This window comes from Crocodylus porosus, unplaced genomic scaffold, assembly GCF_001723895.1.
Source record: "Crocodylus porosus isolate Cpor-Errol unplaced genomic scaffold, CroPor_comp1, whole genome shotgun sequence".
Classification (NCBI taxonomy): Eukaryota; Metazoa; Chordata; order Crocodylia; family Crocodylidae; genus Crocodylus; species Crocodylus porosus.
Genome location: NW_017728947.1, coordinates 96,480,300 through 96,506,032, shown reverse-complemented (window position 1 = coordinate 96,506,032; position 25,733 = coordinate 96,480,300). Strand labels below are relative to the sequence as shown.

Sequence of the window (25,733 nt, the reverse complement as noted above, 5' to 3'; positions counted from 1 at the left end):
ACGCGCGGGGACTTCGAGTGGGTCTACACGGAGCAGCCCCACACGCAGCGGCGGCGGGACATCCTGGGTACGCGCGAGTGTGCAAGGGCGGGGTGCGCGTGCGCGCGAGTGTGCAAGTGAGAGTGAGTGTGCAGGGGCGGGGGTGGGAGGGCTGAGGGCCCCGCGCTGTCCGGGCCCCCGGTTACCTCCGGCAGCGCGTGCCCGCCTCTGCCTCCCTCAGCCGTGCCGGGCAGGGCTGGCTGGAAGCCGCCGGGCTCTTGTGGCCCTGGCGAGCAGGCCCGCCCCCGGCAGCGCAGCGGCCCCCGCGGCAACCGACTTCCCCTCCTCAGGGTCCCTGATGCAGGGAAGAGGCTGGCGGCCCTGGCAGGCATCAGCCCCGGGCCAGGCTGCGCGGGAACTGCAGCTGCCCCTGAGGGACGGCGGCCTTGGACTATAGACTTGCCTTTGCCCGAGCGAAGAGCACAGGTGCCACCTGCCCAAGCCAGCCGGACTGGGTCGCTTCACATGCCAGAAAAGGGCTCTGTCGGTGTCGGGCATGGCGGTGGCAAGAGCTCCTAGACGGGGCCGTTGGATGGATGGGTCCAGGTCTGTCTCCTCCAAGTCTGATTACATTTCAGAGGGAAGTCAAACCCCAGAGGGCAAAGGACTTGCTTTTCCTGTGTGTCAAGGTGCACCTTTCATTTGCATTTTCCTGATATCCAGTTGCCTTTACTGAAATGTGCGACTGGAGCCACCTTAGGTCCCCTCTACACAGGCAGGTAAAGGCACGATGGGATCTAACGCTTGATTCACAGTTGCACCTCCTAACATGCCACACGTGTATGGCAGGAGGCATGATTGAACATTAGATCCAGTCCTGCCTCATGGTCACTGTAGGAGGAGACCAATGTTGGGCTCCCTGTGTTGGCAAGAAGCAGGCTCCCACAGCTGGGAGACCATACTGCCCAGGGGGCTCCGAGCCATGAGGACCATGCACAGCCAGGACCCAGTCCCACAGCTGACAGGGCTCGGGGTCCCTGCTGCAAGTGAGGTGCAGCTGGGACCAAGAGCCCCATGCGAGCCTGCAGTTTCACCCCCCCCCCCAGTGGTGGGGATCATAACAGCTGTGATCCCCAGGACTTGGGGGTTGCATCCCTGCAACTGGGCGCCCTGTCAGCTGTGAGGGCTCCCAGGCTGCAGGAAAGACCCTGCCACAGGTGCAAATTAAAGCTGGATAGCAACTGGCTATATAGTTAGACCTTTAAAAAGTGCACTAACTCAGTGGTCTCCAGCCTTCAAGTAGGAGATCACCTTTGGCATTTAAAAGCAACCCAAGATTTACCATGTGTCACCTCCCCCCCACCAAGTAAGTAAGTCCATGGGGAGGGAAAGGAGAGGGTAGATCAAGGCAGAGGGAGAAAAAATTATTTGGGAGTGTGCCTGCCTCCCCAGCAGATATGTCCCACACAGCTGGGGCCTCACTCATCTTACCCCTGCTCCTGCCTGTGTGGCACCTCAATCTAGCCCCTGCTGCTTCTTTCCCCCATGGACTGACCTGCTGGACTGGGGCACACCCATGCATGCATGTGGGCACTCAGCCATGGGTGTCTGGTGCCTCTGGAGTCGGGGGGGGGGGCATGTCCCTCCCCCCAACACCAGTTAGCAACCGGGGGGTCCCCTGGCAGCCGATCCTGCTCACCATAAAAACACCTGTGCTGTTTCTGGAACTCCTGTGGCCACTTCCAAAAGCAGCACAGCCGCTTTTGCTGGGAGCCCTGCTCTCTGGCTGGCACCCGCAGTGGGGTACTGGCACTCCCACCTGCCCCCTGCCCTGCAGATAAACAGAGAATGTGGCCTGACAAGGGGTGCACTGGTGCTCTCAGGGGATGTATATGCACCCCCTACACGTCACCCCTGCACTTAGCCTCCCAACCCAGGCTCGGCTTGACTCAGAGAGGCTCTGAGATTTACTGGTAGATTGAGATCCAGTGGTTGGTGACTGGTCTAACTTTATAGGTGGCTGGAGCTTTTTATCCTGTGATAATTACTTTACAGGTGTTTACCTGGTCTCAAGGTAACTGCATAATTAATCAGGGGAGGGAGCCTTTGAAATGCACTACTCTGTGGGTGTGATGGCATGTAGCAGTGTTGTTGCTAATTAATCTAAATGCTCCTGGAGTGACCTTAATGCAGGGACAGGCAATTATTTTGGGCAGAGGGCCACTTACTGAGTTTTGGCAAGCCATCGAGGGCCACATGACAAGCAGCCCAGGGCAGATTAATATTAATTTTCTAAATTTTTTAGGGGCCCCGTAAGCTGGATAGAATGGCCTGGCAGGCCACATCTGGCCCCCAGGCCACATTTTGCCCACCCTTGCCTCAATGCCATATTGGCTAAGGATGTTTTTGTGTTGTCCTTCTCTGTCAATCAGGAGGCACAGTTTAAAAATATTGCTTAATAGAGGTTAAGGAGAGGCTATGGCTTAGTCACTAGAGAGGTTCTCCAGAGATCTAGGTTCAGTTTAAGGCATTACCACAATCTTTGTAAGGACAAGTCCTGAGGTTTGCCAGTCTAAGCTAAAAAATTTAGTTGCCTGGTTTGTTTACCTCCTAGTGAAGATGTAGTTTATACCAGTGAAATAAATTCTTAGATCTCCATCATTAAACCACACTGAATGCATATGCTAGAAGTTGCATCTACATGACAATTTATGGAAGAATTTTGCTGAAATAACTATGATTTGACACCCCCCCCCCCGTTGTAACTATGCTGACACTACTATTTAGTGTAGTTTAATAGATTAACAAATGCAATAATAACTTCCCCCTCCTCTCCCCCTCTTCTTCTATTGGTCTCTCCTGATTAGGTAGTCCTTACACGAATGAGTTTACTATCTATCTCTTGATATAGTTGTGCAGTGCTTAGTAAAATGGACCCCTGATCTTGGTGTGGGCACCAAAATAAAGTGCATCTGGGTGTGTGTGTTCAAGGTCACAAAAGAGGTTACATGTGAAGGTAGGAGTGGAGCTCTGAAGTTTCACTCCAGCAACACTGTATCATTCATTATTAATAACTTAATGCATAGAGTGATGTTTTTCTTTCTAAAAATCACCAATCTTTTTCTTTCTAAAAATACCTTTTCCCTCTCCTTGCACCAGAGTTTGATAGCTAGCTGAATTTTTCTATTTGAACCTTTTTTGATAAATGGAAAAATCGCCATTGTGGAGAAGCTTCATTGACTGTTAGTGGGGTTTTAAATTTCCCAGTTTTTTTTAAATAAAACTTCAGAAGTTGATGTTTTCCTTGATTGTCACTTTTTCCTTCTCTCTTTCTCTTCCTTTTTGCTGATGAATGAGGGCAGGATGGACTAGAAAATAAATTTAAAAACATGCTAACTGTTCTCCCTGGCTCTATTAGTTAATCAGTAGTACTGATTTCTAGGATTTATAGTAGCTACCTTTTTGTCCAGAAAGTGAGTGTCAGGGTTTTGATACTATAGTGTGGATTTTCTCAAACTCTGGGTGGACTGTAGAGTGTGTTGCAGCAATTAAGTGAATCAGAACTGGAAATTCTGATCATCCTAAAATGCATCTCTTGGAACTGGAGTGGGGTATATGCGAGTGAGCCTTTTGCCTCTCACTTTCATTCGCATCTTCTGTTCTCATTTTAATGTTCCATTTTGTTCTCCAACTAATTTTTTCTGTCTCTGCCTCTTGCCTCTTCTTTTTAGGAAAAATATTTCCCTCTTCTAAATGTCTCCATTTGCTCCCCTTAATTCCCCTAATCAGTCCCACCCATTCTATTTTTTTTATTGTCTGGTCTGTCCCATTTTCTTTCCCCATCCTTCTCCTGACCCATTCTTTTACCCCCTTGTGGCTACCTTCTTAGTACTAGAGAAATTATGAGACATAGCCTATAGCCCATACCTTCTAGAAGCCATTTTACTGCTTTTCTCCTTACCACCATTTCTTGGAGTGCTAGGAACAATTAGAAATTGTCATAGCTGCTTCCCCAGTTCCCATTTCATTCTTATTTCTGACACTCACTCTTATTTTTTATAGTATGAGACAGATGCAGCATTGCATAGGTAAGAAAACTGGAGACTGACTCTTATGTGAAGTTTCATATGGGTCAATATACCCAAGGCCATGCCTGAGCAGGAACAGTTGAATTTCCAGTGGTGTCATGCAAGGCATTCTAGGAAACAGCGGAGTAATTTGAAGACCACACAAGCTGCTGTGTGTTGCTCTAGAGGGAGGACTCTTGGCACCACTTAGCGTGAGTGGCAGTCTCTGTTTTATGATTCAGAAATCAATTACTCCATAGACACACACTGAATATTTGTTTCACTTGGAAACATGCATACAAGCATTACATGATGAACAGATGATTAAAGGTAGGTAGAAGGAGACCTCACTTGCATTGCAGAATCTGGTCCAGTTTGTAAAACCATTCACTTAATCCTGATTAAAAAGGCCTGCAGAGCAAAATATACCTTAAGAATGAAAGTGCTTAAATGCAACTGAGATAAAGACTGATTCATTGTTGCCAAATATGAACTTTGAATGTTATGGCCAAATGTTTGTTAACATCTGATGACAGCTGTGCAATTCACTCAGGTCTTTGGGATAACACAGCTAATTTTGTTCTTGAAAACTGTAATGAATTTATGATATAGGACAAGCTTCCTTTCCTTGTAGTGGCACTGTTCTTGTTACCCCCCTCCTTCCCTCCACTTTACCTGTGCCAAGTAAAAAGGTATGTTTGATGCTTCTGGCAAACCTTGTAGTCATGCCTGAGCATTGTCCAGGAAGTCTGTCAGAATAAATTAGACCAGGGTGTCTGATATCCTGCTTGTGGACCATTTCTGGCCCACAGGACTCCCGGAGGGGCTAGGGATTTGGGAAATTCCTAGGCATTGAGCCCTAGTGGGGATTCCTAGGCTTTGTCAAATTCCAGGGCATAGAGCCCTGTCGGGGATATGTTTTGGCAGCAGAGGGGTGAGCAATGCTTACATAAATGTCTGATGCTCCCTAATACTGCTGTCAGAGGTGGTTCTGGATCTGGTCTGCAAGGACCCTACTGTCCAGATCCAGCCTGGATCCCAATTTATTTGATACCCATGTGTTAGACAAACAATTTAGTAAAATGGCTTAAATAAGAATGATCATGCCTTAATTTGAGGGGCTGAACTAGATGACCTCCTGAGATCCCTTTTAGCCCTACTTTTCCATGATTCTAGGTCTTGGTAACTGCAAGAAATCATTATTTTCTGGTATGGGATTGCTTGTGCATCACTGACATTATGGCTATTTGGATTTCTACAAAGCATTTTTCCCATGTAAACACTAATGTGCTCAAACTGAGAGTAACTGAAGTTTAAGATTGTAGCCTTTCCTTCCTGTTTCTTGGGTTTTGAAGCCTCATTGACTGTTTTTTGGGGAACATTTAAGTTAGGTCCTACATTTTTACTCTTGGTCAAGTTATAAAAACACATCTCCCACTATAATGCCTGCTCTAATCTTGTACTGCCTATGGGCTATTTCAGAACCAAACATTCTCTTTTGACATTAAAACCAACATTGAGAACAGCAAGTCACCACAACTGCCCCATTGGGTGAAATGTCTCTTGCCTCAGCTCTGCTTTTGATAAAGCAAATAGCTCTTGGGGAGCAAAGTCTGGGGCACTTTTCAAGGTGCTCCAGAACAAGGAAGTGGTTTACATCAGTTCTGGTTGCAGATCCAATTGTTGTGGCTGCCAGAGTGGTGCTGTTGATGGGCTAATTAGATCGGAGGCAGTGCTAAATAGCTTGGGCCTGGCTACGTGAATGCAGCTATGCTCTTGCTGCTCAGGAGCTGGAAAGCCACGTGCCAACCTATGGCCTGCCAGCTGGTTGCACCCACAGCCATTGGATTGAGCCTGTGCACATGGGGTTTGGTGGCATTTGGTGGGGGATGGAGGAAGATCAGTAGTAGTGGCTTTCCCCTTCTGCAGGAAAAAATGCCAGTGGCAGACACTCTCTCCCTGTGCCATCATTGCAGGGAAAAAGCAGCAGTGACAATAAGGTGCTTTCCTGGGCCACTGCTGGGACAAGCAGCAGTAACCGCTGGATCCTAGCACCTGTTTCTGACCCAAACTAGATCAATCTGGCCAGAAGCCTTAAAAGGTTTCTGACCATTGGTTTAGTGCATTGTGTTGTATTCCCTCAGAAAACACAGCAGGACCAGGGATGGGGGTGTACTTTTAGGGGGCTTTGAGCAAGGGTTTGGAATTGGTTTGCTCCTCTCTCCTAGTCACCCATACCCATAGCGGCCACAACACAAACAACTGCCAATCTGTTTCATGGCTCTGGGTCCCATGCTGTTTCACCCAAACTTCACCTCTGAGCAGGATGCTGCATGCAGTAATCCTGGGACTAAAGGTTCCCCTTCAGGGAGGTGGCAGGGACACACAGGCACAGCAGGTACTTAAACCTCATAATCAGCTAGGCCAAAATGTATGCTGTTTTTTGAAAATAAGCGTAACAATTAGTGGGGATGCTAGAAGCAAGCAACACTTTTTTATCTGAGTCGGTTTTGTCACGTACATAGATTTATTACATGGTACTTGTATCTCAGTTTGTTCTTGGTCTAAAAACAAAGAAAGTGAGCTCAGACTGTAGCCAAAACAACCAGTGCCAATTGTTTGCCTGGTGAGCTGTTGAAACACCCAAAGTCTTCACATACAAACTGGCAGAAATATTTGGCTCATCTGTCTCAATTCCAAATCAGTTGCAGGCTACAGCAGAGGAGTAAGGTTAAATAGTGCGTAGTGCCTTGTATTTCTTATGACAGGGATTCATTTCAGGATGACTTACTGTTTTTAACAAGCCATTATTGTGGCTAATATATCCCTGGTTTTATCCTGAGTTTGTAAAGTGTTTTTAAAAGTCTAGTGCTCAATGAACTCTACTTTATTGTACATGCTTGTCTGCAACATCCATTAAAGTATATATGGGAGCTGAAGGTTTTAGGTTCCTTCTCTACTGAGCACAGAGATACGGTTTCTTCTAGGTTCAAGAATTGTTCCTCAACTGAAAGTCCCTTTCCTTACGGTTGAGATCTAAGAAAAACAGAAAGGTAGTTAGTTTGAATTGTACACCTTTGACATGTTATGTAAATTGTGATGTGAGGCACTTACATTAGCAGACAGGACTGGAGGAGCCTTTTAGGTATGAGAGGGTGGAAGAGTAATCCTACAGCATTAGTTTAGAATATGGTATTTACTTACCAGTAGCAACTGGTCACTGAGCTCACCTTTGCTAAGTGACTTGTGGTGGCTTAACTGTATTAGTACCATTAAAAAAACCCTCATTATTAATGAATCCAACACACAGAATAACAGATTTAATATTCAAAACCATACTAATCCTCCAAATTATACACAAAGATGGACATTAATCTTCTATGGACAGTGCTACCACAACTCAAATCAATATCCATAGGAGTTTTGTGTTCCCTTTTCTCCCCACAAGTCTCCAACAGTTCCTCCGTGTTTCAGTTGATGCTATGTCCCTGTGTTTCTTCGTCTCCACAATAATTCATCCTCACCTTTTCCCTAGAAGTCTGCATGACCCAAATCTCATCATCTTTTCAGCTCTTCTTTTAATTTGTACATTTATTCTAAATGTATTCTTAAGTCTTTAGTCACAGAACTTTCACTTCAATATTCAAAAAAATTTCTCCTAGTTTCTGGTTTAGAGGCAGGAGAAGATTAGTTTTTAACAAATTCCAAAACATTTCCACCAGATTTCCAGGTAAGTATCTTTTTGCCTCGTGCTCTGTAGAACACTGACTTGATAGGGTAATTTGTCCATTATTAAAACTTCACAAACTTTTTAAAACCAGTCAGTGATTTTTAGGCATGTGACTTCTCTTCCAGGTTTTTGCAGTTTTGTAATTCTTCTTTCAGCTACTAGAAGATGAGTGATCAATTCCCTTTGACACTTCCAGGCGGCATGGTTCTCACAAAGTTTCAACAGAAACACTAGGGCGGGGTGGTCAACATTTGGTCCATGGAGCCTTGGAATTTGGCCCTTGCAGTTCCCCACAGGTTAGAAAATGTGACAGTGGGGGAGCAGTGGCAGTTACTACCACCCCTCCCAGCTGTAAAAATTTCAAGCCCCATGCAGTGGGCTGGAGCCAGGCCATAACCCTTCCCTCACAGACTGGGGCTAGCCCATGCCCTGTTCTCTCTGTGTGACGGGATTGGGGCCAGGTCACATCCCTCCCCCTACACAGCTGGTTTGCAGCTGGCCCATGCCCCCTTCTTCTCCCCCATGGGTCTGGGTCATGCCCCTTTCCCTCTGTCTGGCCAGGTTGGGGCTGAGCCATGGCCCCTTCCTTCTGTGGGGTCAGACCACGCTCTGGATTGGGGCTGGGTTATGCCCCCTTCCCCTCCTCAGAGGCAGGTTGGGACCAGGACAACCACTATTCTTCAGCTGGATTGGGGCTGGCTGCCCCCACCCCTCTCCATGCAGCTGGATGTGGTCCCGCTGTGCATGCCCCAATCATTGGAGTGGGTCCACTGGCACTGGATCCTGCCTGCAGAAGGACCAGTCCCTTCCCATCTGGCCTGCTAGTCAAAAGGTTGAGCACCACTGCTCTTAGGGGTTAACTGACAGTTGCCATCCTTTTATTTCCCTCTCCATGTCTCCAACTTTCTTCCAGAGCATTTTAATATTGGAACGTTTGCCACCCAACTGACCACGCTTCCTCCAACATTTCCCTGTTGCTATGCCATAGATGCATTTAATTTTCAAGTGGGGTGACATGCCATAAATATAGGAGTTTAAAATAATTATTTTATTGTCATGCAGATGGGTGTATAAGGACCATTGTTCTAGATGGTCTCTCATTCTTTAGCACTAACTTTTGATCTAGTATTACTAGGCCACCTTGTCATAAACAGTGTTTTTCTTCTATATGGCTACTGAAAATTACTTTATATAACGCAAACGATAGGTCTGTGTTTTATAAGTGTAAGCAATATTTTCTCATTCTGTACGATTTCTACTGAGGTTTCCCTTTCTTTGGGAATCTGTTGAAAAATGTTTTAATTGCAGGTATGGGAAAAATGCGATTTTTTTCACCTGCAGTACATTGTATTTCTTCAAAAGATTTAAATATATTTTCATTGAATAATTGTCCAAAATGTATGATACCAGTATGTTCCCAACTATTAAAGCTTCCTAATAAATTAAAATGAATTCACTGTTATGTATAGATGCTGAAGGTGATGAGTATGAGCTTCATTTCTTATGTGTTATGTCAGATTTTCACAGTTCTCATAAAGGGGTGACTATAGATAGTTTTGCTTGAAAGGTTTCTTTAGCTATGGTAATATGCTAAGTGTGACTGATGGACAGTATATTTACTATCTTCACTCAGTGAATTGGTGTTATCCAACACACCAAATTTATAAGTTGGCTGTCAAACTTTTCATGTTTGGAAGCACCAGTTCCCCTTTTTGCTGAGTTCTTTGCAGGATGGAATTTTTAAATATATGTTTCTTATTTCCTAAAATAAATTTTATTTATCATAGTCTGCCATTCATCTAAGAGATCTGGCATTATAAAAGGTAGAGTTTGGGACAGAAAAATTAATTTGAGCTAAAAATTCATTTTGACTGCTGTGATTTTACGTAACCATGAAATGTCATATTTTGACCAGTTTTCTAAATTAGTTTTGATTCTTTCAATCAAAGGAATATAATTAAAACTGTAAAAATCTTGCCATTTTTATTAATATTTACTCCTTAGTATTTTAAGGAAGTAGTTACCTGTTTTTTATAGCTATCTTTTATCTCTTTCTTTGTGTCTGGTTTTATACCTATGTCAGGGGTGGACAAAATAAGGCCCATGGGCCACATCCAGCCTGCCAGGCCATTCTATCTAGCCTGCAGGAGCCCTAAAAAAAATTAGTAAATTAATATTTATTTGCTCCTGGCTGCCTGTCAAAGATGACAGCAGAAATTGGGTGAGACTCTGTTCCCCTGGGCACCACCGGAGGTTACTAGGAATAATGGCCACAAATTGTTAGAGAGAAGGTTCAGGCTGGACATCAGGAGACATTACTTCATGGTTAGGGCTGCCAGGCTCTGAAATGGGCTCCCAAGGGAGGTGGTGCTCTCTCCTACCTTGGGGGTCTTGAAGAGGAGGCTGGACAGATATGTGGCTGGAGTGATATGACCCCAGCACTTGTTCCTGCCCAGGGCAGTGGGTTGGACCTGATGGTCTGTTAGGTCCCTTCTGACCCTAAGCACTATGACACTATGGTGATGGGAGTCAGGGCAGTAGGACCCAGGGGGAGCTGGCAAGACTGAGCAGCCCCGCCCCATCCCCAGCCATTTTCCTGCTTTCCTGCCTGTGCACTGCTACAGTACCATGTGGCTCCTGGCTGCATCGCCAGATTGGGAAGCATGGGGCTGCACTCAGGGTGGGTTTGTGTGTAGGGAGGGGCAGAGTGCATGTGTGTGTTCACAGGGTAACTCCCACACCCCCCCCTCGCACTGCCATAAGCACAGACCCCCACACCCCATATATCCACACCTACCCACATGCTTCCTCACCCCACACCCCCACAGAAACACCCACATCATCCCCTGCCCCCACATACCCACACACCCACAGCCCCCTCACAAACCTATACCTACCACTCCATACCCCCACCCCCCATAATACACAAGAGTAAGATTTCATTTTAAGCTATTGTGCAGTCACCTCTATGTACATTACACAAATGCATGTAAATCGGGACAAAAATAGTTTTTGAAATGAAATTAATGAACGTTGTAAATGTTTAATTTTTAAAATATAATTTGGTATTTTTCTGGTTCTGAGATGGCAAAATTCCTTGCTGAAAGGAGTACTTCTGGGGGGCAAGGGGAGGGACTTCTGGTGGCAAAGATCAGGGGTTAGGGGGTGGGACTTCCAGTCACAGGGTGGCGATCAGGGGGGTGGCACCTGTCAAGGGGTGGGGCTACCCATGCAGCCCTTGACAGCTTGCCAAAACTTGGTAAGTGGCCCTCTGCCTAAAATAATTGCCCACCCTGACCTATGTGTAGGAGTTCTGATGTTTCATAATTTACTTAAAATATGGCAAAGTTTCAGGATTTAAAATTATTTCTTTTTTGTAGTTCACATAGTGTTAATTAGTTTTGTAATGGATAACATAATACTCTGTGCATATCATGCTAATTTATGTTCTTCTTGTCCTATGTTTATTCCCTGTATATTCAAATTATTTCTGACTAATGGGCAAATGGTTCTGTTACTATAACAAAACAGAGGGGTGATAATAGGCATTCAGGGCACATACTTCTTAAAATGAAAAATGTTTCTGACAAGTGTCCATTTATTTTTATAACTCTATATTGTTTAGCATGTAGAGCTGATATCCAGTTTTGAAATGTTGTTTCTAGTCCAAAAGCATCATTTTTCAGGGTTTTTTTCCTAAACTGCCAATTGACTCAATCAAAACCATTTTCAGGATCCAGTGGTAAAATAGGTGGGGTTCATTATTTGATTTGGAATTAAAAAATCAAATCTAATACTGTGGATATTATCAATCAGCTACTTATTCTTAATGAAACCTGTTTGGTCTATATTACTATATTAAGGGAGTATTTTTAATCTGCTAAAACCAAGGACAAGTTTTGTGTGCCTTCAGTAAAGAATTACGTCTGCTTGAAGCACAAGTAGATAAATCCTTACTAGGTTTTGGGATTACTGCAATATGAGCTGCTCTCCTGGTTTCAGAAGACTTTTTTTCGTTCAGTATCTCATTAAAAAACTTCTGGTAATAATGGGTGATTCCTAACATTTTTTAAGAGGATGTTTCTAGTGTTTGTTCATTTATCCCTTCTGTCAGCTGCTGCTTCTAGCTGCCCTGTGGCATTGAGGTTCACTCCTCTGCCTGCTGGGAGTTCTTAAGGCTTCCATGGATGCTGCTCTTTCATTTGGCTGCTTCATAAGGGAGTTTGCGTATTGGTACCTGGAGTACAGGTCCAGCAGTATTTGACCTGCAAAAGTGGAAGAATAGTCTTGATTTTAAAACCTTCTAGTAGCCTTAAGGACTAAGAGCCTTAATTAAGCAAATTGAAGTTGAATTGACCAGTTTTCAGCTACTTGTGTTCTATCAATACCCAAAAAAGTGTGGATCATGAATGAAGCTTAACTAAGCAGCAAAGGGCTCAACTCTTCATTAAGATATGTGAGTTTTCCTGCAAGTAGGTTGTATGGACAATCAAGTAGCACTCACATGGTTTTCTTGGAACTAATGTTCCGCTTTGGGTGGAATAGTTAATGGGCTAAGCAACAGCTAATTTGGGCACACATTACATACCAATACTGTAGCAAAACAGGGATGCCAAATGTGTGCATTCCTTTTTCAGTTGACAGCATTAAGTTCCTCCTTTGTAAAATACTTCAGTAAATTTAAGATTTGTATCTCTGTTTGATTATGGAAAAACATTTCCTTTGTCTGTTGCACTCACCTTTTAATAGAGTTCCTTCTGGCTTGTCAGTTTTTAGCCATAAATAAAGGCTGACACACTAGTGAACTGTCTGAGGAATTTGTTTAAGGGATGAAATTTGCCTTCTGGATGGATACTGAGGCTCATGCTGTGCCATCAAACTTTGCATAAGCCTAATCAGTGTAATGTTTAATGTTTTTGCATGTGCAGATGTCATAAAGAAGCTTTTGAGATCCTAGGCCTTGGACATATTTGGTTGTGCTTATATATGCCCATATGTTCTGTAGTGCTATGAAGATGGTGTATCAAGCAGACACTTCTCTGTAGCACGGTGTCTGCGTGGCGTTTTTATGAAGCACGGACGGTTGCATTAGTACTTGTGCAGTACTTCTCAGCGGTTCTGCAGAAGGTGTTTGGTCTCTCCGTGCTCTGTTCTTCCTTCCCCGCTCCAATATGGAGGGAGGGAGAGTGGTGGGGCTTCCTGACAGCCTACAGAGACCAAAGCTACACCTGTGTTAGCTACTAGCTGTCAGGCGCTGCTGCCCAAGAGGAAGCAGCAGCTCTGCTGGGGCCCCTGGTGCTGCCACGGTGATGGCAGGGACCTGTCCCTGAAGCTGTGGCACTGCAGGGGGTGCCTCTATTAGGGGCAGCACAAACAGGTGTTGCTGCTACAGCAGTGGGAGTGGGAAATGGTGCTGCTGTAGTGACAATGGTGGTCCTGGCAGCAGCAGTTCTTTCCCCCTTGCCCCCTCTGTTAGTGTTACAGGGAGGGTGGGGAGGTGTCAGGCAGCTTATTGCTGCCCCTGGGACTAGGACAACAGCCCTTTCCCTGCTTCTCAGGTTGGGGAGAAGGCAGGCTTACAGTGACTGGGGTCACTGAGAAGCTGCAGGGAGTGAAGAAATGGCACTTCATTACCCCTTGGCTGGAGAGTATCTCTTTGACTGCTTTGTAGCACTCCAGCCAGGGGCTTTCAATGTGTAGGCACCCATAGTGCTGCAACTTCTGTACTGAGGTGCTTAGTTGTCCTGTATGTCAGTGTAATAAACCTTGCAATCCTAGATATTTTCAACTTTGTTACTTGGCAGTAGTGCAAACCTGACACTAGAAACTGAAGGGTTTTCTTTGGATGGTATAAACCAGAGCTGTCCAATTGGCAGCAGGTGTAGACCCCAAGGGGTTAAATTGCAGCCTTCAGGCTCCCAGCAGGCCACCACTCCCCCTATTGCACTGGTACTAGCGGCTGGGGACCCGGGCTCCCAGTCCTCTGGCGTCTCCTTTCTGCCCTGCCCTTGGGAGGTTGTGGGGCAGTGTGTACAGCACAGCACAGCGCAGTGCAGCCTGCAGTGCAGCAAGGTGCTTGCAGCTGGGAACCTAAGGGTGAGTCAGGGTGCCAGGTGGGTGGTGCACCAGGAGACAGATACCAGGAGGAGCAGCAGGTTAACCATTGATTAACCATTATGCTGAAGTTTACCTTGGAGTTTTAGATATATATATAACAGACTAACTTCAGTTGTGTCCCTGAATATATCTTGGAAGATATTTAGAAGTTGATATTTCCCATATATGATCACTGAGGGTTGATCATAAAATGTCTTCATGCATGATTGGCATCTACAGATCCTTATGCAGTATCTCATATTGTGCAATTAATGAATTATTCTGTATCTTAGATATATGTTATAATACTCATCAACCTGCTCTTTATTAAGTCACTGAATGGCTTTAGAATAATGAACCTCAAAAGCATTTAGAGCTGTGTAAATTTGTTCTCCACTTGTTGGCCAAGATGAAAAATCAGAACAAATTCATCTTTTCTCAACAAACGTGTCTTTGACCCCAAACTCTTAATTTTGTCTTTTGGGTTTAACCCTTTTTCTTTTTTAAATAGCAATTTTCTAAACTATGGCATTGCGTAGAAATAAGTTTTTGTAACTGTTGAAACAAAAATGGTTCAGACGTCTTTATTTAGTGGCTGAAACTCAGCAAAAATAATTACTCAATTTGACCAGAATTTACAAATAATCGTGGTTACCCAAAGCTGCATTTTTCAGTGAATAATTTTAGCTAAAATTTTTTGTCTAGGAATAATGTGAACCACATAACTGAGGGACTTTCATTTTGATAACTCCCTCCCTCTCTCCCACCTCTTGTGACACAATTTAATTTTAATACATTTTTGGGGTGGGGTAAGTATACATGGGTGGCTTGGGTTTTAATTCCTACAGAGTGCACACTGACCAGGAGCTGTTGTCCTTCATGATGAGATGTCACACAGGCCTTGTGTCAGAAATTCAGATGCCCATCTGAATGTTGGATAGCAATCCCTGGCACATCAACAGAAAACTATGGATTTGTTTTGAAACAGAATGCAACTAAACATTTGCTACATCTTGTACTACTGCAGGCTCTTTAGGACTGAGTTTAGGTTTCTGTATAAGTTTAAGCAATGTCCAGCACAGTATTGTCTATGCCACCATCTGTCACGAATGTCAGACAATTAATGCTAAATTTTCTGTGCTTTATGGAAATAGACTTCTATTTGCTTCAGTCATGTTTCAGTGTGAAACTTCCACATTCTGCCTCTGGCAAGGTCATAAGGAACTATTCACATTGTCTCCATTGTTTGCAGTATCCACAACAGCAGAGACGCACACCTTCATAATCTGATTTTGCTGGAATAGTGAATGTAGTTTGATAGTCAGATGACATTTACCTTTCTATTTAAAAAAAAATGCACATATCAGAACCTATGGATACATACTGTACAACCACAGTTCCCAGACTGACTTTATCCAGTCTCTTCTATGCAAGTTGCATATGGATGAATATAGTACAGAAATAAAAGGGGTTAGAAAATGGGCAGCAAGGGAACAAATGTGGGAGGGTGCTATGTGAATGAAAAGGGAAGTATTGCTAGACTTTCTTTTAAAGAGGACACAAATACTGGTAAGAGGGGACAATACAATGAATGACAGGCAAAGGGTAAAGTGCACTTTTATCTTGATCTCTAAAATAGAAGAGCAAGAGGACAGTTGTCAAAAATGGACTTCAACAAATTGGTGATCCTGCATCAGTATGGGAGTAGGTCAGGTTTTACCAGGTTTTTTTTTGGTTTTGTTTTGTTTTTGTGATTTTTAATGAAACTGTGAAGCTTCACAGACAAAGCTATATCAGGCTGTTATGGATTTATCAGGGTAAAATTTATGATTATTTCTGGTAGTTTGCGAAAAGCTAATAAGTAGAATGATGTGGAAAATGTTATTCTTTGTTACAAGTTGTTATGCTATCAGTTTCCCTTGTGATGTTAATGCAGATGAGTCTCTGTTCATAATGTAACCACTGGTGATTACAGAACATTATCTTGGGGTGGGGGAATCATTAGAAATACTCTTTAGGAGTGCCTTTCCTTGGTATTTTATCCTTCTAACCTGTATATATTAGAAAGTTGGAAAATACTTGGTGTGATAGGATAATCATACTATGTAGCCTCTATAGTGACCTGCACCAAATCACAGTTGTGCAAGTGTAACTGTATTGGAAAAGACCAATCCTTTAATATGATCCTTGCATACTCAGGGAGTAACTTGTGCCTTAGCATCACCTTTTTGTAAGACTAGGACCATGTTAACAACCCTTTAGTGCAGTATTAGAAAATGCAGCTGATGATCATGCTTACTTGCTTACTTATGTGAGATTCTTGTTTTCTCTTCAGCAAAGTATCCAGCAATCAAGTCTCTAATGGGACCAGATCCCCATTTAAAATGGATTGTTTCTGGAATGGTTTTCTCACAGCTGCTAGCCTGTTACTTGGTGAAGGATTTATCATGGAAATGGATTTTCTTTTGGGCTTATGCCTTTGGGGGTTGCGTCAACCACTCGTTGACCCTCGCAATCCATGATATTTCGCACAATGTTGCCTTTGGAAACAAGCAGGCTAAATGGAATAGATGGTTTGCTGTCTTTGCCAACCTGCCAATTGGAGTTCCTTATTCTGCCTCGTTCAAGAAATACCACATTGACCATCATCGATACCTTGGTGGAGATGCACTGGACGTGGATATTCCGACAGACTTTGAAGGCTGGTTCTTTTGTACTCCGGTTCGGAAACTAATCTGGCTTGCCCTCCAACCATTGTTTTATAGCCTGAGACCACTCTATGTGAACCCCAAAGCAATCACTCACATGGAAATATGTAATGCTCTGGTACAGTTTACTCTAGATTTCATAATATATTTCCTTTGGGGATTGAAGCCTGTTATTTATTTAATAGCGGGCTCATTACTGGGTATGGGCATTCATCCAATTTCTGGGCACTTCATTGCAGAACACTACATGTTCTTAAAAGGGTATGAAACGTATTCATATTATGGACCTTTAAACTGGATCACCTTTAATGTTGGCTACCACATGGAGCATCACGATTTCCCCAGCATTCCTGGATGCAGGCTGCCAATGGTAAGCATGCAAGTTTTAACAACTGAATTGGGTCCATGTAAAAATTGCTATATCATTCTACTATAACTTTTCTTAATTAAGCAAAGGTCCCTACAATTTTTAACTAAAACTCCAAGCATATCTTGAAATTTCCTGAAGGGCTATTCTGGAAGAAGATAGGCAAGGAGTCAAAATGTGAGTTATAGGACAACATGCAGGTTTAGATAATATGGTAATTGCTTCAGCATAAAAAATATTGCTAGTAGCCTCAGCTTCAACTCTTCAGTTTAAGTTCACCTTTCTTTCTACAAGGCTTGTAGGTGTGCACCAAGGTGGAATCAAGACAAATACGCTGGTATGTGTCACAAGTACATGTAGGTGAAAATGAACTGGAGCAGAGAGATGGCTTCATCTTCAGGTGTGTTGAAAATGTTTGCCTGATCTCTAGAGTAACTTTGCAATGGAATATCACAGTTGATATATCAGGTGAAAGGGGGCTAGTTGGTTTTATTTACTTTTCATAAAAAATGCCACCGGCTGTTCATAAACTGTGTGTGAATAGTTGAGTAGCTGGGAGGAAAAACAAGAATATCTTTTTAGTTTATAGGTCTGAGGTAGTTGCTTGCCACCATCTTGTTTACATAAAATGTATCCAATTAAACTTGTCCAGTGATCAGGTGTGATCAGTTTTCATGGGCTTTGGGAGCTATTAGTTCACCCCCTTGGCAAGGATGGCAGGGAAGAGCTAGCTGAACCTCATGAAGGTGCTTGGCAGTGTTCCGCCTGCTGGTCACGATGCATAGACTACATACGTCTACGGATCTTAGGTTAGTCTCCTTCTCTGTCTGCCTCTACTAAGGACTAGAGAACTTATCAAGCTTTTGCGCAGTGGACTCAGCTGAATTTTTTGTCAGTGCTTTTGATAGAAAACTACTCACAGAGGTAGAAATTTTTGCGAAATCTCAAAATAGAAAAAAATTGTTGCCAAAACCACCAAAAGCTGAAGATCAAATTTTGCAGAAAACAGTCCCATTCATAATTTTTTAATATATTTTTTTTTTTTTTTAACAAGGGACAGAAAAAATTCTTCCCAACTAGCTTCATTGCACAAGTGGCACAACAGTAAGAATGAGGAAGCAAAGAACTTACATTTTTTAGGGAATCCCAATCTCAAGGTGAGCTTTGAGATGAAGCCTGCCTATTAGTAGGTAATAGGACAACACGTAATCTCATTCCCTTGCCCAACCTGTTTCAAGCAGGTAAGTTCTGCCCCTGACTAGTTATGTGAGTGGACAGAACAGAATCTATGAATGAATGTATTGGAGCAGGTCATCAGCTGGTACATAGGTGCACAGAGATGCTGGTATGACATATTACTATTTTTCATGTAAAAGCCACTCACTCATGAAAAAAAATGATATCCACGGATGAAAACCTAATGAAAATGCAGTGCATTGTATCTAGTACTGGGGACTGCACCTGTTCTTGGCAGCTGTAGTAAGAATTAGGGTCCATATAGTATGCTATAGCAACAGTTAGGGGAGCATTGTATGGCCATGTTGGTCTGGTGGCTGGTATTAAAGGGGTGGTGGCAGAATGAGAGAATAATTGGACTTTGAACCATACATCCACTTGTTTATCTCATGCTTGGTCTTGTCTGTTGCTACAGATGGCTCATGCAAACTGTCCCAGCATTGTACTTGCTGCTGGAAAAATATGCATTAGTCTGATCCTTGAAAGATTACAGAACAGAAACAGGAAACACTGGGTCATGCTGTAACCTGGTAGCCATTAAATGTAAGCTGCATGGGTCTCCTTTACCAATAAGATGCAAGTTACCTCTTACCTTGTATACCATGAAATTTAATACCATAGTGTTTCAAAGTATTTGTTTTAAAGATCAATGTGACACTTGTTACTAGGATTTACTTTTGCACAAACTTCATTCTCAGATTTTAAACAGGGGTAAAGGGTACATTCTGTTTATCTGTAGACTTGCACACCCTTGTGAAAATGCATTAATTATAGTGGAAATCTTCTCTACAAACAAGAATAAAAGGAACTGTTGTTACACCTAGTATTACCAAAGGCAAAGTAGTTAGTTATCAAACTTGTGGGAGGGAAGGAGGATGTAGCAGAGTATAAAACTAGACATAAACTGGCTACCCTGAAGATCTATTGTGGCTGTGTTTGTTTAAAACACAGGTTAACTCATAAGAGCCAGTGTTAACTTTTCAATCACTTAATTTTTTTTAATGAAGTACTTGGAGCCATTAACGCACATGTAGGTAGCCTATAAATGTTCTTCGGATTGATGCCATCATCCCCTCTTCTTTATTTTTAGACTTTTTCTTATGGCAAGAACTTTTATCATCTTAAATGTTTAGATAGGCTCTAGCACACAGGGATTTCTACAGTGCAGCTAGTCTAGAAGACGGTGAATATACCTGTAGTAAGAGGTTGGAATTTCAGTGGTATCTAGGAGCTCCAGTCAGCTACCTGCCCCCCTATGCCAGGCACTGTACAAACAACCAAAGAGAATGCCCTTGTCCCCAGGAGCTTACAAACAATTCACGACTACCATTAGATGGATACAGACAAATGGGGCACTATTGGCCAGTATATGTAGCACCCTGCCAAACATACAGGTAAAGGCCTGGTAGGAACTTATGTGCAATCCACATGTTCACTCTTCCTGGCGTGCCACACCTGCCATCACAATCTCAGGTGCTGGCAAGTTGCAGACTCCTGTGGCTGGGAGCCTGCAGCTGATGGGGGGCTCCCAGCTGCAGGGGCACCTCATGTGCTCCTGCAGCTGCAAGCTCCATTGGCTGTGGGCTCCCAGCTGCAGGAGCTCATGGTGCATCCCTGCAGCCAGGAACCCTGTCAGCTGTGAGATTCTCACCTCAAAGGTGGATGACATGTCTCTGAGGCTGGGAGGCTATATCAGCCAACATGGCTCCAAGCTATGGGGCATCCTGGCTGCGCACTCTGGATGGCATCATAGGAACCAGCCACAAAGTTGTACAGTTTTTGTAGCATAACGTTTTGGCTTATTCCTTGTTTTTAGACTCCATGAATTGCTTTAACATATGGCTGAGTTATGATTTACAACGTGCTGTCTGTCTGCAGCTTATTCCAGGGCAGTAAGATAGTTTGATCAAGACAGAGGCTATTACCTGCTCATCTGCCACCTAGTGGAGAGATTTAATAATAGTTCCTTCTGTGCATTGTGACTTAAAGCTAGGTTTGTGCATTGATTTAATACAAGTGTAAATGTGTCATCTCTCCAGTCAGCCTGACTATCCTGCGCATCCAGGAGATTAGGGTACACAGTTTGTGTTTTATGATGCTGTTAGACTATACAGCTAAACACACTAGGTGACTTCATGTTGGATTTCTTCCCATGGTAATCTCATCAACAAAGCAAGACTGTAAAGAATGTTGCTGGTTTTAGTATGCAGGATTGAACTTCCATATAGTTTATGTGAGGTGGCACAGCAGGGAAACCAAGAAATCAAAATATTAATTTAGGACATGGAAAATATTTGTCTATAGCCTCTACATGCTGGATAGAAAGCAGAACAAGCAAAGTTCTGGGGACCCAAGCATCAACAATCTGGATGACCCAGTAAGAGACATCTGCATTGTAGATGCCTCCCTGAATCAATGGTCCCATTAGAGTAGGACAGATAGCTACTTTGCTTTAAGGTAGTTTTCAAGGTAGTTTTCATAGTGCAGGACAGCACTGCTGTTCTCAGCACACTGGTTGTGTGTAGTGTAGATCAGGCCTGAGCTACTGGGAGAACGAAGTCGCATTAATGTCAGCCCCACGTAGAGGTCCGGCAATAGAGAAAATGTAGGGGTGGAGGCCAGCTTGAAGAGAAGCTCAGGGCCCTTTCATAGCTTGTACTTATTCTCCCCTTCAGATGCTGAGGAGGGATAATTCCAGTGTTGCAGGGAGTGGTAAGGGTGAGGCAGTTGGCAGTGCCCTTCTGCTTCCTAAGTGAATTCCAGCTTTAGTGTTAGGGCGAAGGAGGAATGAGACCTGTTCAGATGGGTCTGGCTTCTCAGATGACACAAAACCAACGTCATGTGACCACTTACAAAATCTTAAAAAAAAAAAAAAAACACAACAAAAAAACCCTTAAATTCTGTAGGGAATGTATTGCTGGTACCCCGTAAGTTGTTGTGTGTGCTTGCTGTTTTAGCCAGGTAATGACCACATTCTAGATGATCAAATACTTTCTGAAAGTGTCTTGCAAATGTAGCTAAACATTTATTGTCATAGTATTTGGGCACCAAAATTAGAATCTGCTAGAGCAGGCTGTGCGCAAACACAGCAGGCACTAGTCCTTGTTGCCAGGAGCTCACAACTTGAATAGATGTGGTGGGAAAATAGTCCCCGTTTCATGAGGAGAGAGTAGAAGTCATGTAACAGAGGAATTACGCTATTTGAAGCTAAGGTCACAGAAAGCTTGTGAACTAAATCCATATTCCCACAAGTTCTGATCATCCTTTTCCCGAACAACATGAATCTTTATCTGTCTGCTAAATAGTAAGAACTCTTTTCTGACTGATGAGCAGGAAAGTAGAAGGCACAGTGTAAAGACCCTTGTGCCCTAGCGAAACATCCAGATCCCATCACTTCTCTCATTAAATTGTGAGCTCCTGGAGGCATGGATTAGTGTACAGTGTTGGTGCAGAGCCTGTTCTAGCAGAGTTTCTCTCTCTAAACCCAAAGAGCTGAGACAATCCAAGTTCTTGCAGAAGTGTGTAGTATCTGAGTGCCAGGGTTTACTTTTTCAACCCCTTCTGGATAAAAAGCTGCATAACCAGAAGTTGGTGTAAAAAAAAGTAATTCTCTGTACCATAAAGTGTGCAAGATGTTGTCAAAAGGGGATGTAAAAACAGGAAGCTGAAGGAGTTTATAGTGCAGCCAGCTGCAACTGATACGGGTTTACATTTTAACTCCACCTGAGGTTCTTAGGTTGGGGGGGAGGGTTGTTTTTGTTTTTTGTTTTTCTTGAAATTGAAGGTCAAAAAGCTGCATACAAATTAGTCATGCTTCCCATGAGCCATAGGCGTCATAATTTAATGAAGGGGGGGAGAAATCTTATTGCTCTCGACTTAGCTAGCTTTTACAGTCTTTGGGTGTTTGCTTTTTAATTGGAAGTGAATAATTGGCTGAAAGGAAACTTGTTTTTTGATCTGAGAGGCTATGGCTTTTGTTTGCCTAGAAGGTGGAGTTCTAGTTTTAACTCTTACCTGGTTATGGGGGTGTGTGCGTGTGTTCCCTTTGCGGGTTTTTGGAAATATACAGCACACCAATTGACTTTTTAACTGTTTCCTGAGTGTACCTAAGGGATGCATCTACATGAGATGCTTTATTCGAGATTAGAGCAAATTACTGCGCAGTAAGTGTCGCCATCTACACATGTAGATGCTTACTGTGCGGTAATTTGCTGTAATCATGAGTCATTTTGCTACCTGTAAATACAATTAGCAGATTTACTTGTGAGTAATTACTGTGCACTATGGCAAGTGTAGATGGCCAACCAGGAGCAAATTTGGCCCCCGTCAGCTGGGCAGCAGGGAGCGGGAGATTGCTCCCTGCCCCTGGGAGCTGCCTGCTACTACAGCCTGGGCAGGTACAATGTCCTCTTGCCCTGGCAGCTGGGAGCTCCTAGGCCCTGCTGTGCAAATGCAGACCAGGGGCTGGGAGCTCCTGAGGGCAGGGAGCAATCTCCCAGCCCCTTCCAGGAGATGGATGTCTCCTTGCCCCATGTGTCCTACCAGCCCCTGGGCTAGAGCTCCCCCTGGCTGCTGCATAGGGCTGGTGCAGCACCAGTGGGGAAAGGAGCAGGCTGAAAGCAGGAAGACTCTGCTCCTGCTTTCCTGCATGTGTGGACACCTGTCTGGGCTGGGTTTACTCTGGAGTAAATTGCTCTAGAGTAAACCCACCCTGGAGCATTTGCATGTGTAGATGTGCACAAGGAGCACAGCAGGTAGCTGAAAGTGATCTCGCTGATTATCAGATTTCTGCTCAAGTAGTAGGGGTAGGATGAAGTAGAAGACAGCACACAGCTTAGATTCAGGAGGATTTTAGAACACTGCTGTAAGCACAGATGGACAGTAGCTACTTTTTGTCCACTTTCCTGCTAAAACCATTAAGGTTTAATCTGACTATTGTTTCAGTTGGTTGGGGTTTTTTTTCATTCTCAAACCTGTAAATTAAGCTGTGAATAAGGAGGGCAGCCTACATGGCCCTTTACTAAGCACTTTGTAGAGCTGTGGGTGAGCAGAGAGAAGCTTAATTAGGGATTTGAGATTAGTCAGCATTTTTGCTGCATGCCCAGTAATGGCACTGATGGGGAGATGGCTGCAGCCAGCTGTATTTGGTCACTTCTGCACTGGTTTGTGCAATTGCTAAAGTGAGGTGACAGTACCTGAACTTGTAACTATTGTGGTGATATCTGAGATATGGACAAGCACATCCTGAGGAATAAATTTGGAGCAACTAGCCTGACTGTCAGTAAAATGAAGCAGGCTGGGCATTTGAAAGCACGAGAAATGAACAGGCTCTGAAGTGAAAACATAGACATCTAGAAGCACAACAAGCTTGGCTGTGATCTATTGGGGGGGTAAACTTGCCATTGTTAGGGCAGGGCTAGATAATTTGGGAGGGATTGCATCATGAGTTCCAAGTTTTAAACGGGGGTAGCCTAACATGCCACAGGCTAACCTGTTTCTCCCTGGCCTTGTCCAGTACTTGTTACTTCAGGGTAAATTAGAACAATTCAGAGACCGTCTCTTCCCTTCTCCGAAAATCCTAGGTTGGGGCTGCTGAATGTCGGGGACCAAAATCCAACGATCAGATTTAGGTTCTTCAAAGTTCTGAGGATGGAGCTGGATCAGCCCGTTGGAGACACAACACAGCTAAAAAAGCTCCAGCTGGATTCAAATGGACCTGAATTTTTACCAAAACTATTTTGGTTCTCAAAGTCCATGTATAAAACTAAACTAGATTTGACACTCACAGTAGCCCTTAAATAGTGAACCTGTGAAATAGTCCCACTAGATACTGCAGTTGAAATACTTGGTTTTGTTAGGGCAATCAAGAGAACGTGTAGCCAGAGTGCTTTGTAGTTGAAGTGGGCAAAATACTGTACGTGTACATGTTGAGTAGAAGGCGGCAAAGCTGGAACTTCTGCTCAGCACTTTTTGCTACAAGAACTAGCTGTCTAAAATGCAACAGCTCTCAGTACTGCAGCAGGTCTTGATCTGATGGAGTTTGATTTGTGCTACAGTAAGCCTTTCAGGCTACTTTTAAAGCTACAAGGAAGTGAAGCATAAACTGACCTAGAAAACAAAACTGGCCTTGGCAATGCTTGGCTAAATGGGTTTCTTTTTCTTTTCAGGTGAAGAAGATTGCAGCAGAATACTATGACAACCTTCCTCAGCACCAGTCTTGGGTTCGAGTTCTCTGGGATTTCGTTTTTGATGACACAATTGGCCCTTACTCAAGAGTTAAGAGAATATGTAAACTAGCAAGAGAAAACCTATAGATTTGTGTCATTTGCTTTTATTAATATAAATAATTTGATCCTAATTTCCCAAACTGAGTTTTCAGAGACTGCTGAAGAGCTGAAGTAACATTCTTATGCCTTCGGGTTTTATATAGGCAAAGAAATGTTGTTATGAAGCAACCAAAGGCATTAATATTAATTTTAGTGTAATGTAACTTTTACTAAAGGGTTGGGTTTTTTTGTGCTTATCCTGACAACACGTTACATATGCATGTGTTCCTGAAGGCAGGGGTGACTGGTGCCTCCTGAGTCTGGGGTGGGGACAATTTGTGGGTGGGCCAAAAGCCCCATATCCACTCCTATACTTCTGTGCCACAGCTTAGTGCTCCCCCTTCCCTCCCAACATGCCTCCGGCCCGCATAGCAAAAAAGTTGCCCCGTCCTGCACGGTACCAAGTTGGAGGGCATGTGCCCCCGTGCCTCACCTACCAGTCACCTGTGCCTGAACAACATTGTCATCTGGGAACTTGTTAGGTCACAATCAAAAAACAAACAAACAAAACCCCCAACAAAGCAAAAAAAAACCCAAAGGAAAACCCAAGAAAATACATATCCCTTAATTTAAGGTCCTGAATTTTTGATGAGATTCAAGTGAGACCTGTTTTTATAAAGCAGGTTACAGGTTTTGGAGCACTGGAGAAATTTTCTTCGAACAGGTATTTGGCATACTATTATTGCAAGCAAACAGGAGTTGAATGCATGCCAAAGTCCCTGCTTTCTTGGCTGTATCCTTGCAGTACTCTTCCAGCCAAAATTCCTTGTTTCTGATTTCTGCAACTGGGTGGACAGCTGCACTCCTGTCACGTACCATATGTAGGAGAAGGTGGGGGAAATGACCCCAAAATGAAAGTGAAAGTAGATGAAATAACTGTAGAGCCCACTGCAATGTATCATAGCAAAACAGCAAAAATCTGTTCCTTCTAGTGGATTTCTGGTTTGAAAGTGAGCACTGGATTTCCATGTTCATGATCAGTGATACATGATCAGCTTCTTCAAATTAAAGGAAAGAAATCTTCCAAGCTACTTCCCTGCAAGGCTTTAATCTCAGTGCTGCTAAATCTGAGCCAGCAAACAATTCAGCTCATTCGATTTAGTTCTGCAGGGCTAATAGGAGAAACTAGAAGTACATTTACCATAGGCCATAGTCTCTAAGACCTTGAAGACAGCCAGGCTGCACAGCTTTTGGAAAAAAAGGTATCTTTTTGGTTTACGCTGC

General features: G+C 43.6%; 1 protein-coding gene across 1 annotated transcript; it reads left to right on the top strand.

Moving 5' to 3' along the window:
* Positions 1–6: 6 nt before the first annotated feature.
* Positions 7–24,762, top strand: DEGS2 (delta 4-desaturase, sphingolipid 2). Its single transcript, XM_019552507.1, has 3 exons — positions 7–67; positions 16,208–16,950; positions 24,351–24,762. The coding sequence occupies exons 2-3, from the start codon at positions 16,234–16,236 to the stop codon at positions 24,495–24,497; spliced, it is 864 nt and encodes a 287-aa protein (XP_019408052.1). The 5' UTR covers positions 7–67; positions 16,208–16,233; the 3' UTR covers positions 24,498–24,762.
* Positions 24,763–25,733: the final 971 nt, after the last annotated feature.